Source organism: Mobula birostris, chromosome 7, assembly GCF_030028105.1.
Source record: "Mobula birostris isolate sMobBir1 chromosome 7, sMobBir1.hap1, whole genome shotgun sequence".
Taxonomy (NCBI): Eukaryota; Metazoa; Chordata; class Chondrichthyes; order Myliobatiformes; family Myliobatidae; genus Mobula; species Mobula birostris.
Window position 1 is genome coordinate 21,321,966 of NC_092376.1, and position 15,431 is coordinate 21,337,396.

Below are 15,431 nucleotides of genomic sequence, written 5' to 3' on the forward strand. Positions count from 1 at the left end.
GTGTTTTCTGTTTTCTTCCATTGTTGTAGCAACACTTAACAAATGGGCATTATCAGTCTCCAGGAACATACAGTGTTCAGCTTTCTTCTCGGAACCGTTTGTCCATGGTATGGTAGTGTAGCGGTTAGCACAAAGCTTTACAGTAGCCAGCTGTAAGATTGGGGTTCAGTTCCTGTCACTATCTATAAGGAGCTAGTACGTTCTCCCGCGGTTGCTTGGGTTTCGTCCAGGTGATCTGGTAATATACAAGTTAGGGATAGTAAATTGGGACATGCTATGTTGTTGCCAGAAGCGCGTTGATGCTTTGTGGACTGCTCCCAGCACACATCTAACGCAAGATACTCATTTCCCTGTGTGTTTTGATGTACGTATGACAAATAAATCAAAGATCCTTAGAATTACCACTTGTAAACTACAAGTTCACATTCCTTTATCCAAAATTCTGAAACCCATAAAGCTCTGAAAACTGAAGTTTTTTTTGCCAACAGCTGACATCACTCAGGTGTAACGTGGCAGCACTAGCAGAGGCCGCCAGACGCCAGTTGCGGATCAATGCTTGTACTGGTTATACGTGCATTTGCAGTTCGCTGATATTTTGTGTTCACTGTTGACTTTGTTTAATTTCACTGTGAAAATGTCAAAAAGAGCTGCAGATACTCCTATGGGTAACAATGAGAAAAAGAGAAGGAAGCATCTATCATTATCAATAACTCAGAAAGTGGAGTTATTGCAGAAGCTTGATCGTGCTGTGTCTGTGCAGAGTCTTACTGAAGAAAATAGTGTCGGAACTAACACTGTATATGATTTAAATAAACAGAAAGACAAGTTACTGAAGTTTTACAGTGACATTCTACATTTATTCCAATAAGTAATTTACCATGTGTTCGATTCGGTTTGTTTGAAGCTGTATATTTTTATATTTTATTGAATGTTTTTGTAGGAAATGAAAAATTTTCTTGTCATTATTCCCTAAACAATACAGTATAACAACTATTTACATAGCATTTACATTGTATTAGGTATTATAAGTAATCTAGAGATAAAGTATAAGTCGACTGTACCTCTTCTTAGAGATGCTGCCTGGCCTGTAACTTTTATGTGTGTTGGGAGGATGTGGGTAGGTTTGGTGTGCCACTGGGTCCTAAAGTCCACCGCACTGTGACAGGTTAAATAAGGGACTTAAGCATACGTGTTTTTTGGTATCGGGGTGGCGGGGGGGGGGGGTCTGAAATCCAAAAGATTCTGAATTCCGAAATGCAACTGGGCCCATTTCAGATAAGGGATTGTGGACCTGTACCAGTGGTTTGTGTTAACTATATGTAGGTATATTATTTTTGCTGTCCAAATCTCTCATTGACTGTGAGGCCAGGTGTGTGCCTCCATTGGTTTCTGGTTTTTTCACAAATGGGAAAGAGAAAGGGATTTTGCAGTCACTTGTCAATATTCTGAATGACAGAATACCAAACTTTGTCTACTCTTGGGAAAAAGAACCATGATCTCTTGTGCATTAATGTTTATTTAGGACAACAGGTATACTACATTTTAGTGTCTGAAATCTTTTCTTTTTCTGTGTAATCTTGCAGATAGTCTTGGAAGATTATTTTCCGGATTCAGACAATCCAGAGATTGGTGGACTGATGGCAGTTCTGGCTGTGATTGGTGGAATAGATGGACGGCTGCGATTGGGTGGCCAGGTGAATCATGAAGAGCTTGGTGAGGGGACTGTAGCTCGAATTACTCCGAAGGGAAAAATTACAGTGCAGTTCCATGACATGAGAACGTACAGAGTTTGTCCTTTGAGTCAGTTACAGCCGGTAGGTGATATGTGGTTACTGAGCTCTACTTCTTGCCTTCGCATTATCTGAGCAGAGCCACACTACATTCATACCTTGAGAGGCCAAATTCATAAGGCCTACATTTATTTTATATGTTTCAGCTCCCAATGACTGCCTTCAGTATTAACAGCTTGCCATTTTCTGACCTAATGCTGTCTGTCTGGGCTCAGCTCGTGAATCTGGCAGGGAGCAAACTTGAAAAGCACAGGGTGAAGAAGTCGAATCAGAGCCTTACAGGTAACTCAAGTATTATTTATTTTTAGTAACACACACAAAATGCTGGAGGAACTCTGCAGACAGCATCTATGGAAAGAAATAACAAGGTCCAGATGAAGACCCTTGGCCTAAAACATTGATTCTTTATTCCTTTCCATAGATGCTGCCTGACCTGCTGAGTTCTTCCAACATTTTCTGTGTTACTCTGGATTTCCAACATTTGCAGAATCTCTTGTTCTTTTGTTTATTTTTTATCTTTGTTCTGAACTAGCAGAGTGTGGACTTTATGACACTTCAGGCTACAAACGGATTAAGACAACTGCATGCACATGTTCTACAATGTAATCTTCCTGTGTGACTCAGCTACTTTGCGTTTCTAAAGATGAATTACAAAAGGTTTTGTATCAACTGTAATTAAAATTTCTGACTTGTAACAGAATCCATTGGATGGGATCATTTTGGTACACTTAAGGAACTTCTAAAATCTTCTTTGCTAATATTGAGGTCTGAATCTTTTTAAAATTTTTGCCCCCACTACTCTACTGGGTGACACAATAAATTAAAACTCAACATGACAAGTGGACCTTTAAGATCATTTTAATGTTAGATGTTAGTTTTCAAGAATTTCTTTTAATGATAAAATGTAACACTTGAAGTCTCCCAAGCTTGGCAGTTTGGAAAATAGTATTAATATACATTTTTTTTGCCATTTCAGATCAAGTGGATTTATTTTTGCTAAGGTGTCAGCAGCTGAAACTGTACATACTTAAGGCAGCACGAGCTTTACTCATGCATCAAGATAAATTGAGGCAGATTCTTTCTCAGCCTGCTGTGTTTGAAACGGGTACACTTTCTGCAGGTATGATCTAGCAAGCCACCTCTATTTCCCAAAGCAGATTACTGTGTTACGTTAACTGCTCAGGTGACTGTGAAAGCTTTATCTAAGTTGATTTTTAAGCTAATAGTCCTGACCTAATGGTATTAATTGCATCTTATTCAGCAGCTCTTTGTTTTCTTTGGTAACCAGCTCGAATCACTCCAGACAGACATAGACACCAACATTCACAAACCTGCATGGTATATTACAGGGGTCTCCAACCTTTTTCGCACCGCGGACCGGTTTAATATTGACAATATTCTTGCGGACCGGCCGACCGGGGGTGGGTGTTCAAGTAGGGTTAAACTCACCTCAACATGTCTTTTACAGTTAGAGTTGCCAACTTTCTCACTCCCAAATAAGGGACAAAAGTAGCAGTCAAATCCCGGGACACTTGGGTCCACCCGGAGAAAGTCTACCATGACCATGAAGCCTTGTGCGGGCACCTGTGTGCACATGCGTGATGTGTGCATATGGACGTGCGCATGCGCGTACGTGCCGATTTTTTTTTTCCCACAAATCGGTTTTGGCTTAATCTTTCCGACTATACTGTACATATATTATTTCTACTTTATATAGGCTGTGTATTTATCATATCATTCCTGCTTTTACTATATGTTAGTGTTATTTTAGGTTTTATGTGTTATTTGGTATGATTTGGTAGGTTATTTTTTCCCATATAAATTAATAGTAATTGTTTCTTCGCTTTAAGCCATTTTGGCACGAAAGATTTCATAGGAACGCTCTACCTTAGTGGGGGAAATATGGGACAAGGGCAGTCCTGTATGGGACAAACCAATTTAGCCCAATATACGGGAGGTCCCGGCAAATATGGGACAGTTGGCAACCCTATCATCAAGTTCTACAGTGCGTGACAGGGAATGAGGAAAGGTGCAGCTGACTCATATCGTTTCCTCGCGGCCTGGTAGCACTTGCTTTGCGGCCCTTTACCAGTCCGCGGCCCAGTGGTTGGGGACCGCTGGTATATTATATCAAAAAAAGTCACAAATAACCTCTTGTTTGCAAATTATCTTTAGTCCTGCATTTTACCTGAAGTAACTTTGTCTTTACTTCAAAACACAGAAAGCAAAGCAACTTCATCTCACAAAATGGAGGATGTAAAACAGCTATACAATGGCAGCCTTCATCCAGGAACATGGCAGGAACAAAGACTTGACCCACTGTCCCTGACCTATTCGAGTTCAACGTTTTCTTCCAAATTTAAAATCCAACATTATGTTATAGTAACTTTAATCACTGAGAGATTTATGTCCTGAAGTCAGATTCTATTGCTTGCATTATGATACTTTCTCAGCTATTATAAAAGTTGGCTCTGCAATTTTCAGCTCTGATGTTTGTAGCAGAGCAAGTGCATGATTTGCTGGAATCTGAACCATACAATTAGCAAGTTAAGTAGTGCATCTCTTTTTGTACCCATAATATCTGTTGCTTATTATACCATTTTGTGCCTTCACTTTCAGAGGATGCGACAGTTTCCTCTCCTGACATTGCTGATTTTTCACCTGAAGGACCACAACCCCCTCTGATCTTACTACAGCAACTGCTGAGTGCAGCGACCCAACCATCTCCAGTGAAAGCAGTGTTTGATAGATCAGAGCTTGAGGTTTGCTGTTTTTTCCTTTCTTTCAGCTTTCCTTAAACATACATTTTTTAATAAATAAGCTAATCCAAAGCACTTTTGACACAAGTGAGATTTTTGTTAAATAAAAGTCTGGCAAGGTATCATAATTTCAGTTACTTGGGTGAGTTTGCTGCACAAAGAATTGTAGTAGCAGTTTTTATTGCTCTGAAGGTTTTTTATTTCAAAAGTTAGTTATTGGTAACCTTTGTTGCTAATTTACTTCTTGAGCATCCACTTAAAGAAACAAGTGAATGAAAATTATTCCACTGTCACTGGGCCAGAGCAGCATCTGGACTTGACACCTAAATTTCCCAAAATATATTATCTAAGGCCTACAAACATTCTGTAAATTTGGTACATGAAGAATGTGCTTAAGATATTAGCCCTTCTCTTTAAATGAATACAGCAGTAGCGGTTTCTGCCCAAGCAAGATACCCATGTCGAAACTGCTCAGATAACAAATGTGTTGTTTCTGTGTAATCTGTTAAAGTTATATAACACTTTATCAGTGAGTGTTAGCTGTTCCTCCTTCCGATTGTTTGTGACAAATGTGGGTTCTCAATGAACGAATCCTCAAAGTATATGGAAACTTCTCTCCAGTTTTATTAATGTAGTTGTGCAACTAGTTTCCTTTTCTGCTGTCTCAGTCTTTGGATCCACTCCAAACCCTTCAACCTTGTGAAGGGACTGTTCTTCAATTTACTTATACTTAAGTTAGCACTGAAACATGCATTGTTAATGAGGCCAAGAGACCGTACATGGAGAAAAATAATTGAAGGAAATAATGGGATGTTGAAGCAAGAAGTACATGGGCTTTTTGGGTCTGGTACCACCTCCTTGGGCATGAACTTTTCTTCAAAAGGGATTTCTAAAATGTGATCATACAGAACAAATGTGAAAAACAGTGGAAAGTGTTTGCACTGTGGGCTCCCAGAGTTATGAATAACCTGTCCTAAGGAAGTCTGCTGTTAAGATTCTCCCATACATTTAAAAATAATTTCAAGCTACTAACAATCGTTAAGTGTTATGGTATTAATAAATGTATAAAGAATACATTTTATTAGTATAATTTGGGGGGGTGATAATCGAAATGGAAGAATTATAGCAAGTGTATATAGGTAGATGTGGTATGAAAACTGATATTTCTGACTTGCGAGAAAATGGACTTGCAGATAATTCTCAGGAACAGACCCTTTATGTAACAAATGGGCTGCCTAGTTTCTCTAAGAATCTCATAATCTACCTTGTTATGACCTTTCATTGTTTATCTACACTGCACTTTCTCTGTAGCTTTTACACTTTACTCTGCATTGTTGTTTTACCTTGTTCTCGCTCACTGCACTGTGTAATGATTTGATCTGTATGATCAGCATGCAAGACCACTATGTCTTGGTACTTGTGACAACAATAAACCAACTCCAAGAAGACATGAAAGCTCCAGGAGCAATGAAGTACAAGGTGGACTATACATTACAAGGGAGAACTAAAGGATGTAACTGGTCACTGAATGGCCATTTATAATGGCATTCATTGGAAGTGGATCATAAAGTCATACCCCAGAGCTATAATTGCTCTGAACCAATTGGTCAAGCATCATCCATAAATTGTCATATTGCTACTTTTAATACTAGTTTTATGGCCGTCATGTATCTGAGTTGTGCTTTTGTACTGCTGGACATTGCTTGTACTGGCTGGTTACTTGATTTTATTTATTGTTCATTTTATTTGTTGTTTTATAGCATTGAGTACGAGAGTTGCAAACTCATTTTCTCTGTATTGGTGCATGACAAATTGTACTATACAATGACAATAAAGATGCTTTATTTCATTTCATTTCAAATGGGCTATTCAGCCCATCACACCTATGCTGAGCGAGGCACCCATGTCTGTTAATCTGAAATTTCAGCAGTTGGCTTGGAGCCTTTACATGTGATTCAAGTGCTCAGCTAGACTCTTCTTCATTGCAACTCTGCTTCTACCACTCTCCCTGACAATACATTTCTAGGTACTTGTCAGTCTCTGGGGTTAAACAAAAGTTGCCTCAATTCCCCTCTAAATCCCTTTGTCCTCTAGTTTTGCTCACCTCTGATAAAGTGGACAGGTTCCTGGAGTCTATCCCTCATTTTTTAAGATTAAAACCTTGAGTTTTCAGCCTTATTCTCGGTACTGCTTACACTGCACATGTTTAGCTTCTGCATAATTCTGAAAGCTGAAGGAAGTGGCATTTTGGACTATTCATCTAGCTACAGATATTAGACATGTTTGGAATGGCTTGTTTTGGTGAGCATCTTGTTGATGCAATTGAGAAACTGAAAAATAAACATTCCTTGAGCTCATGCAATATAATTATTGTCCATATCAAAGAAAATCATGTTTTTTATGTACTCTTTGTGTGATGTTTATGCTAATTATTTTCTTTTATGATTTACTTTCCGCCAGGCTGCAGCTCTTGCTGTTTGTCAGTTCTTGGCAGTGGAATCCACACAACCATGTATACCAGTATTTGATGATAGCAGTTCAAGTGAAGCTACGACGCCTGTTACAGTACAGCCTGTGCGATCAATAAAACACAAGAAGCAAAAGCCTTCTCCCCCTCCACCCTTGCCCATTGTGGCACAGCTAATGGAAATGGGCTTTGGACGGAAAAATATCGAGTTTGCACTAAAATCTCTCACAGGAATCTCTGGAAATGCTGCAGGATTGCCAGGTAAAAAAAAGTTGCAATATTCAGACTTCAGTGCTTCCATGTCATTTTGCAAATAATATATTTTTTTCTTTTGAGCTAACTACTCAATTCTGGAGCTTGCTAAGAAAGTACTACGTGACTAATTACAATCTTCGAATCAAATCAGGTTATCATTCAAACTATATATAGATACCAGCAGAATGAGAGAGCGTTCCTCTGGGATCAAGGTGCCAAATATTCAAAGTAGCAAGCAAACAATTAAAGTAGCGAGTAACGAAGCATATTCACTTGGAAAAAGAAACATATATATATATATATATATATATATAGTCCAAGTTCCTGAGCAACTAAGTTCAGCAATCGATGATAGTTTCCCAGCAGTGTGCAGATACACGCAATTCAGCCTGTCATTCCACTGCTCAAACACGGGAGGGCAGCACCAACGGGAGAGGCCAGGCCCTGGCTGAGCACGGAGATCACGCTGTAAATCTTCTGGGAATTCTCACCTGGTGTGCAGCAGCAAGCAAGCCGAAGGCTGCACAGCTCCCATGTGTCCATCCCTGCACTAGGCAAGGATAACAGGCCTGCGGCAACTTACATTATTACTGTCCAACAGAGTCTTGTGATTGCTAGTGAAATATCTGAGACAATCTCCCATGGTTATACTGCATGAACTTCGATGCTTCCGAGTAGCAGGCAGCAACCCCCTGCAGCCATGTCAGTTCCTCCAACAACCCGACCACCACCTTTCCTGAAATTCTGAGTGGGTCCTCCTCTGACACCCCGGCTGGCCCCTCTGATCAACGAGCAGTTCACTGATGGAGTAGTCCTTCAGTACATGAAGTTCTTGGAGCAGAATTGTCTTTGGATCATAAAAAACAAATTTTACAAAGGAAAAAGCACCTTTGGTTGGCCCCCGAGAGGCTGCTGCGTTCACACATGCTGTCATCTTATCAGAAGGAATTTTAAAAACCGGTGAAATGAATAGACTTAATTTGCAGGGTTTCTCTGATGCCTTTTTGTTGCAATCAGAAACTTGTACCAAAATCAATTTACCATATATTGTCATAGAAATATATGGCATGGAAACAGGTTCTTTGACCCGCATCATGTTTTGACCAAGATGCCCATCTAAGATTGACCCATTTGCTGATATTTGACCTGTATCTGTCTAAAATAAATATCTTTAAAATGTTGTCATACCTGCCTCAATCACTTCATCTGGCAGCTTGTTTCCATATGTGAACCACCCCCTGTGTGGAAAGAGTTGCCCTTTGGGTTTAATTAAATCTTTCCACTCTCACCTTAAAACAATGATCTGTAGTTCTTGATATCCCCAGCCCTGGAAAAAAGACTGTGCTTAGTCTCCCTGTCATTGCTTCTCATAATATTATATACCTCTATATGATCACCGTTCAATGGTTCCATTTAATATCAGAGAATGTATACAGTATACAACCTGAAATTCTTACTGTTCCAGACATCTACAAAACAGATGAAAAACAAGAAAATAATAGAACTCCAGAGCCTACCCCTACTACACACAAGCAGCAGAAAGCTTCAACCTTCAACCCCCATATGCCTCAGCAAAAGGGACATCATGCCCCCAAAGGGACCAGGATCTGGAGTCCATAAAAAAAAAACACTCCATCCCAACAGTTCGACATGCCACAGTCCTCTCTTGCACTCGCGCGCTCTCTCTCTCTCTCTCTCTCTCTCTCGCTCTCTCGCTCTCTCTCTCTCGCTCTCTCGCTCTCTCTCTCTCGCTCTCTCGCTCTCTCTCTCTCACTAACAAGGGAGAGAGAGGTATCACTGCTACCACAGTGAGAGGAGAGACCCAACACTCTTCAGCATCACTTTATTTCTAATTTATTCAACTTGAGAATTGGCAGCTAACACTCTCTCACCAGCAAGAGAGAACGAGGGAGACACTCTGACCACTGCACTGTTACCTTGATGTTCCGTTCTCCCACAATACTTCCGTCGGCAACACCAGTGAGGAATCAGGTGGTCCACAGGGCCGCAGGAGGCCGCGCCCAACAGTGCACCTCTTCCAGACTGCTCCTGGAGATATCAACAATGCAAGACTGTTTGGCAAGCTCCAAGGGTGGGAACCCACTGCCGTGAAGAACTACGGTTTGAGTGCAGCTGTAGATCATGAACTGCGACAGGAACCCAGCCACCTTGAAAAGAAAAGACACTAGAGAGAAGAATTTAAAGTTTCGCAGATGGCCTGGGAGAAGTCGCTCTCTAGTGCCGTCTTTAGCTCCTCTTCCAAGTCTCCTGTGCTCCAAGGAATAAAGTCTAAGCCTGTTCAATCTTTCCCTCAAGTCCTGGTATCATCCTCATAAATATTTCCTGTACTCCTCCCAGCTTAATGGAATATTTTCTCTGTAGTAGGGCAGCCAAAACTGAACTTAATGCTTCATGTGCAAAATGCTGGAAGAACCCAGCAGGCAAGGCAGCAGCTAAGGAGGGAAGTAACACGTACATACAAAAACCCACTCCCATTCCAACCTGATGGTCCATGCCCCCCTCTACCGCCACTTTCAGGTCAGAGGAGCAACACCTCATATTCCTTCTGGGTAGCCTCCAACCTGGTGGCGTGAACATTGATTTCTCTTACTTACAGTAATTTTAACTCCTTCCTCATTCCCTCTTCTTCCGTTCCCCACTCTGGCTCTCCTCTTCTCCTCACCTGCCTATCACCTCCCCGTTGTTGTTCCTCCTTCCCTTTTTCCCATGATCCACTCTCCCAACAGATTTCTACTTCTTCAGCCCTTTACTTTTTCCACCCATCACCTTCCAGCTTCTCACTTCATTCCCCCTCCTTCACCCACCTGGCTTCGCCTATCACCTCATACGCATTCTCCTTCCCCCCCCCCCCCCCCCCCCATTTTCTATTCTGGCTTCTTTCCCCTTCCTTTCCAGTCCTGATGAAAGGTCTCGGCTTGAAACATCAACTATTTATTCCTTTCCATAGATGCTGCCTGACCTGCTGAGTTCCTCCAGAATTTAGTAGGTGTTACCTCTAGATTTCCAGCATTTGCAGAATCTCATTTTATCTATGGAGAGGAATAAGCAGTCACTGCTTCAGGCTTTGGAGGGATCTTATTCCCCTCTGTAAATGCTGCCTGACTCTTCCAGCATTTTAGAAACATAGAAAACATACAGCACAATACAGACCCTTCGGCCCACAAAGTTGTGCTGAACATGTCCCCACCTTAGAACTACCTAGGCTTTACCCACAGCCCTCTATTTTTCTAAGCTCCACGTAGCCATCCAGGAGTCTCTTAAAAGATCCTATCGTTTCCGCCTCCACCACTGCCGCCGGCAGTCCATTCCACGCACTCACCACTCTCTGCGTATAATAATAATAAAAAAAAACTTACCCCTGACATCTCCTCTGTACTTACTTCCAAGCACCTTGAAACTATGCCCTCTCGTGCTAGCCAATTCAGCCCTGGGGAAAAGCCTCTGACTATCCGCAAGATCAATGCCTCTGATTATCTTGTACACCTCTATCAAGTCACCTGTCATCCTCCGTCGCTCCAAGAAGAAAAGGCCGAGTTCACTCAACCTATTCTCATAAGGCATGCTCCCCAATCCAGGCAACATCCTTGTAAATCTCCTCTGCACCCTTTCTATGGTTTCCACGTCCTTCCTATAGTGAGGTGACCAGAACTGAGCACAGTATGCCGAGTGGGAATTGAGCGCAGTACTCCAAGTGGGTGCTACTGTAGATTTCCAGCATTTGCAGAATATTTTGTTTATATACACATATCTTCCATGTGTGGCCTCAATAATGTTGTCTTGAATTCTATTTTGAAGGAGTTGAAGCATTGGTTGGTTGGCTGTTGGATCATCCTGATGTACAGATCACAGATATCTCTGATACTGAGAGCACTCTCTCCGAGTATTCGGATGAAGAAATTCTGGAGGATGTGGAGGAGGTTGAGGCTGCTTGTGCTGTCATTGGTTCTCAAGCGACTATATCCAATGTAATTTTCAAACCGAATATACTTAGCATATTTTAATGACATTTAGTTGATGTGAGCTGTAATTAACATTACAATATACTGTTCTTATTTTGTAGCCTTGGGCTGCTGTGGTGACAGAGAGCCAAACTTTTAAGAAACGTGCTGATTTTCTGAGTAATGATGATTATGCTGTGTACATAAGAGAGAACATACAGGTGGGATAATGTTCTAACTGAAATATTGTGAAACTTTTGTTTGAGCACGGTTAAGTAAAAAATGTTGCAAGAGATGCATGTCTAATTTTGCTCTGGTTTTATTGGGTGCTGCAGGTGGGAATGATGGTTCGATGCTGCAGAGCTTATGAAGAGGTTTGCGAGGGAGATATGGGCAAAGTAATAAAATTGGATCGAGATGGCTTGCATGACCTGAATGTGCAGTGTGACTGGCAACAAAAAGGTGGCATGTACTGGGTCAGATATATCCATGTTGAATTACTGGGTAAGTAAATATAATACTAATTGGAACCACACCTATATTACGCAGTAGTTGCTGCTTTTGTTTTGAAGTCCGGCTTACCTGATTTGCAGCTGTACCCAGCATCACCATGTTTATTTTCTCTTGTCTCAGGCTTCCCCCCACAGAATTCTACTTCCCATATAAAAATTGCAGATAAAGTGCGGGTTAAGGCTTCAGTTACAACTCCAAAGTACAAGTGGGGATCAGTTACCCATAGAAGTGTTGGTATTGTTAAAGGTAAAGAAATGATCCTCATTTTTCTTTCTGTTTCAGTAAATATAATCATGTTAACTATGTTGTTTTGAATGAGATTTGAAATGCTGGCATAAAATACAATACAATTTTGCAGCAAAGGATACTGTACACACTTCAAAATGTTGATACATTAGATCAAAAAGCAGGCCACTATCCACATTACAGCTGTTAGGTTACAGAAATTTGCTCTTGCAGAGTTCATGTTAGTACCTAAGAATCTCAGATACAGAATAGAATTTCCTCTTGGAGAATTTATGTTTGGGGGGTGGGGGGGGGAGGTGGTTGAGAAAAATTACACCAAATGGAAAAGGAACAAATTTTATCTATTTAAGTATTTTTCATATCACTTTTCTTGATTCATGAGCAGTTAATATGGCCCTGTCTTTAGCTTAGCAGCTCAATTTTTCTGTTCAACAGTTCTTCCCCCACCACTCTCAAGAGTTTTCCATGTTATCTGTCCTCAAGAAGTCTGAAAAAGAATCAAGTTTATATACACATGTAACCCTGTCACTGTAGGCTTGTACTGAATTAGCTGTTACTGTGAATACAAGCTAATAGCAACATAACTCAACAATGCACAGAAATAACAGTGAAAAGGTAATTTCCAATAAATAACCATGTCTAAGGTAAATATGATTCAGCTATACACAACCATAAATGTTTGAATGGACCTTCTAAGGGAAAATGAAGGCAGTTACTTGTATGAACCAACACACCCGTGCGAATTTACCATTCGCCAGGAAGCAATAATTTAACTCACATCAGTATAATCTTAGATCAAAATTATATTGACAAAATATTTTAAGCTATAACAAACACAATAATATATAATACAAATAAAGAAAAGTGCCCGTTATATATATATTATTTTTTTATATATATATAAAAATTCATCTCTAACCTGGACGTAATTGTTGGAGCTCATTGATGCATCATTTTTCCTGAAGACCTGGTCCAAGCAAAACATAAATACTTACAACGTGTCAAGGATAAAGGCGTTGAGCTTTCACTGATGTCAGTGCTATCTGCACATTCTCTGAGACTATTGTCTAAAAGAGGGTTTTCTGACAGCTGTATCTGTCCTTCCAAATGGTTCTGTGAATGTTTCACCATGTTCTTCTGTTATGTTTGTTATGTTTCCATTCTTTGATCCCACGCTCTCTAGAAAAAATGGTTCCCCTGTTCTTTTCTTACACTCGCTCTTGAAAAAAATATTAACAAGACATATCCTATTGGCTAATACAGCAAACCTAACTTAACTGAAAAATAAACAGTGGAAAAAAAAGGAAATACCCAATTGTGTAATGTAATTAAAGGAACATTTTTATACAACTTTGCATTTTGAGATCCACAGAAAATAAAACACCCAATAGCTTAACTGTATTAATAAAATGAAACATAGTTCTAACACAAGTTTTAAACCCAAATAACAATTATTTGGTTTGAGTTGTATTATAAAACTATCATGCCTATATTTAATATATGTTTAAATGTGTATGTGACCATTCAAACTGAAGGTTGGAAAGTAGGGAGCATCTACGGTCACTTGTGTTACCAATGGTAGCTGTTGGTCACTTAAGAAATTTGATTTGGAAACTGAGAAAGCAATCTCTTAAGTGGTTCCCCACTGTGAACTAGCAGCAGCAGCAGCACTACCATTGAGAGGTAAATATCCCGTAGCATTACCACTAATAATGAGGGATTCAAAAGAAATAAGATTTTCCTATATGGATAGTTTTCTAAGAATGCATTCATACAAAATACAAGGTTGTCTGTGCAAAGTATTAAGTTTCATTTTGATTTATAATAAACTATTGTTTAAACACTATGGTGAATATGTAAATCAGTCAGAGTTTTGTATGAGAAATTTTTAACACATTATTTTAGCTGAAGAAGTCTGCATTATTTGTACATTATGTTTGTGATTTGGTAGAAAACTTCCAATTTTTCATAATGGTGTAAACTAAATGTGGAGCAAAGTTTTGTTGTAACAATTAGGATTGAAATAATTTTTGTGTTTTAGAGACGATGTTATCTCAATGTTAATCAATTCAAATTAATACAATTCTGGTGTACATTTTTTAAGCAGATGAGAAATACTTGTTTTACTTTAATGAGTAACAAATGAGTAATAAACAACTGAGTAATTCTTAATGTGCAGAGCAAGATTAAAATGAATTGAAAACTGGTTATTCATTTAAGGACTAGTATGTCTTAGCCTGAATCTATTATGATGGTTATTTATAATCCTAAATTATCTTCATTTTGCATTTGAATTTTAATTCTTTCAGCATTTAGTGCTAATGGGAAGGATGTTATCGTTGATTTTCCTCAGCAGTCTCACTGGACTGGTTTGTTATCTGAAATGGAATTAGTACCCAGCATTCATCCAAGAGTCACGTAAGAAATTTAATAAAATGATGTAATTGGCTGTTTTCCTTTGAAGTAATAAATTTTTGTTTTCTATTGTAAGGAGACATAAGGAATTTAACTTCCTTTCTCACCTTTATAAATGGTTTAGTATGCATTCTAGTCCTTTTACACAAAATGTGTTATGCAAAAGGCATCACACAAAATAGGAATTTTCATTTAATCTTTACAAAGTTTCACAGTATCTGCATTGCAATTATGAGATCTGAGAGGAAATGGGATGGATTTAGTTTGAAATCGAGAGAGATTTTCTTGTGGAAGTAAATGAGTTCTGTTAAGTAGTACCTCTGCACTTCCCACTGGCCTTTTCCCTCATCCTTGCTGGCACCCTGCATCCAATGTTCTGCCTTGTTTCTATTACTGCTGTTGCTTTACACAACATTTTGCATTTTGTTATTTTAGAATCATCTTGGAAGGGAAAAAATGTCTTAAAGTTCTCTTCTGTCACCACTTCTAATATTGCTGCTCCTCTTTCACCCAAGTCTGCAACCCTGCTTAACACTGAGGCATATTTAGAGTATTTTGCTTCCAATATTTGAGATCGTTATTTTGAATCAAAAGGATTTGAATTCTGGCTTCTGATAATTCATCATCTGCCTGTTAATCAAGTGTTTTATTGTATCATCGATCGCACTCTTTAATTTACATCTTCCCTTACAAGTTTTAGCATAATCTCCTTTAAAAATTATCTCGATCGTCCTATAAAGCCTTTATATAAGTTCTTGCTATCATTGTCAACTGGTCTCTTTTGGCTTATATTTCTTTCTATTTTTCAGACTAGTTATCATGTTTTTTGGTTTAAGTAGGCTTTATTTCTTTCCCAACAGATGTGATGGCTGCCAGATGTTTCCAATGAATGGGCCCAGGTTCAAGTGCAGAAACTGTGATGATTTTGATTACTGTGAAAACTGCTTCAAGACAAGGAAACACAATTCAAGACATACCTTCGGGAGAATTAATGAGCCGGGTACAATGCAATTAAAAATAAAATACT

The 15,431-nt window shown here is 39.3% G+C and overlaps 1 protein-coding gene across 8 annotated transcripts in view; it reads left to right on the forward strand.

The window, feature by feature from the left end:
- The window catches only part of herc2 (HECT and RLD domain containing E3 ubiquitin protein ligase 2), a 231,142-nt gene that overhangs the window by 126,937 nt on the left and 88,774 nt on the right, over window positions 1–15,431 (forward strand). For all 8 annotated transcript variants that reach the window (XM_072262724.1, XM_072262731.1, XM_072262725.1 and 5 more), the window contains 11 exons: window positions 1,584–1,814; window positions 1,937–2,072; window positions 2,767–2,910; window positions 4,410–4,552; window positions 7,010–7,277; window positions 11,088–11,257; window positions 11,353–11,451; window positions 11,566–11,734; window positions 11,864–11,989; window positions 14,299–14,407; window positions 15,265–15,404. In XM_072262724.1, the coding sequence (XP_072118825.1) occupies window positions 1,584–1,814; window positions 1,937–2,072; window positions 2,767–2,910; window positions 4,410–4,552; window positions 7,010–7,277; window positions 11,088–11,257; window positions 11,353–11,451; window positions 11,566–11,734; window positions 11,864–11,989; window positions 14,299–14,407; window positions 15,265–15,404 (1,735 nt within the window). The remainder of the gene's footprint in view (window positions 1–1,583; window positions 1,815–1,936; window positions 2,073–2,766; window positions 2,911–4,409; window positions 4,553–7,009; window positions 7,278–11,087; window positions 11,258–11,352; window positions 11,452–11,565; window positions 11,735–11,863; window positions 11,990–14,298; window positions 14,408–15,264; window positions 15,405–15,431) is intronic.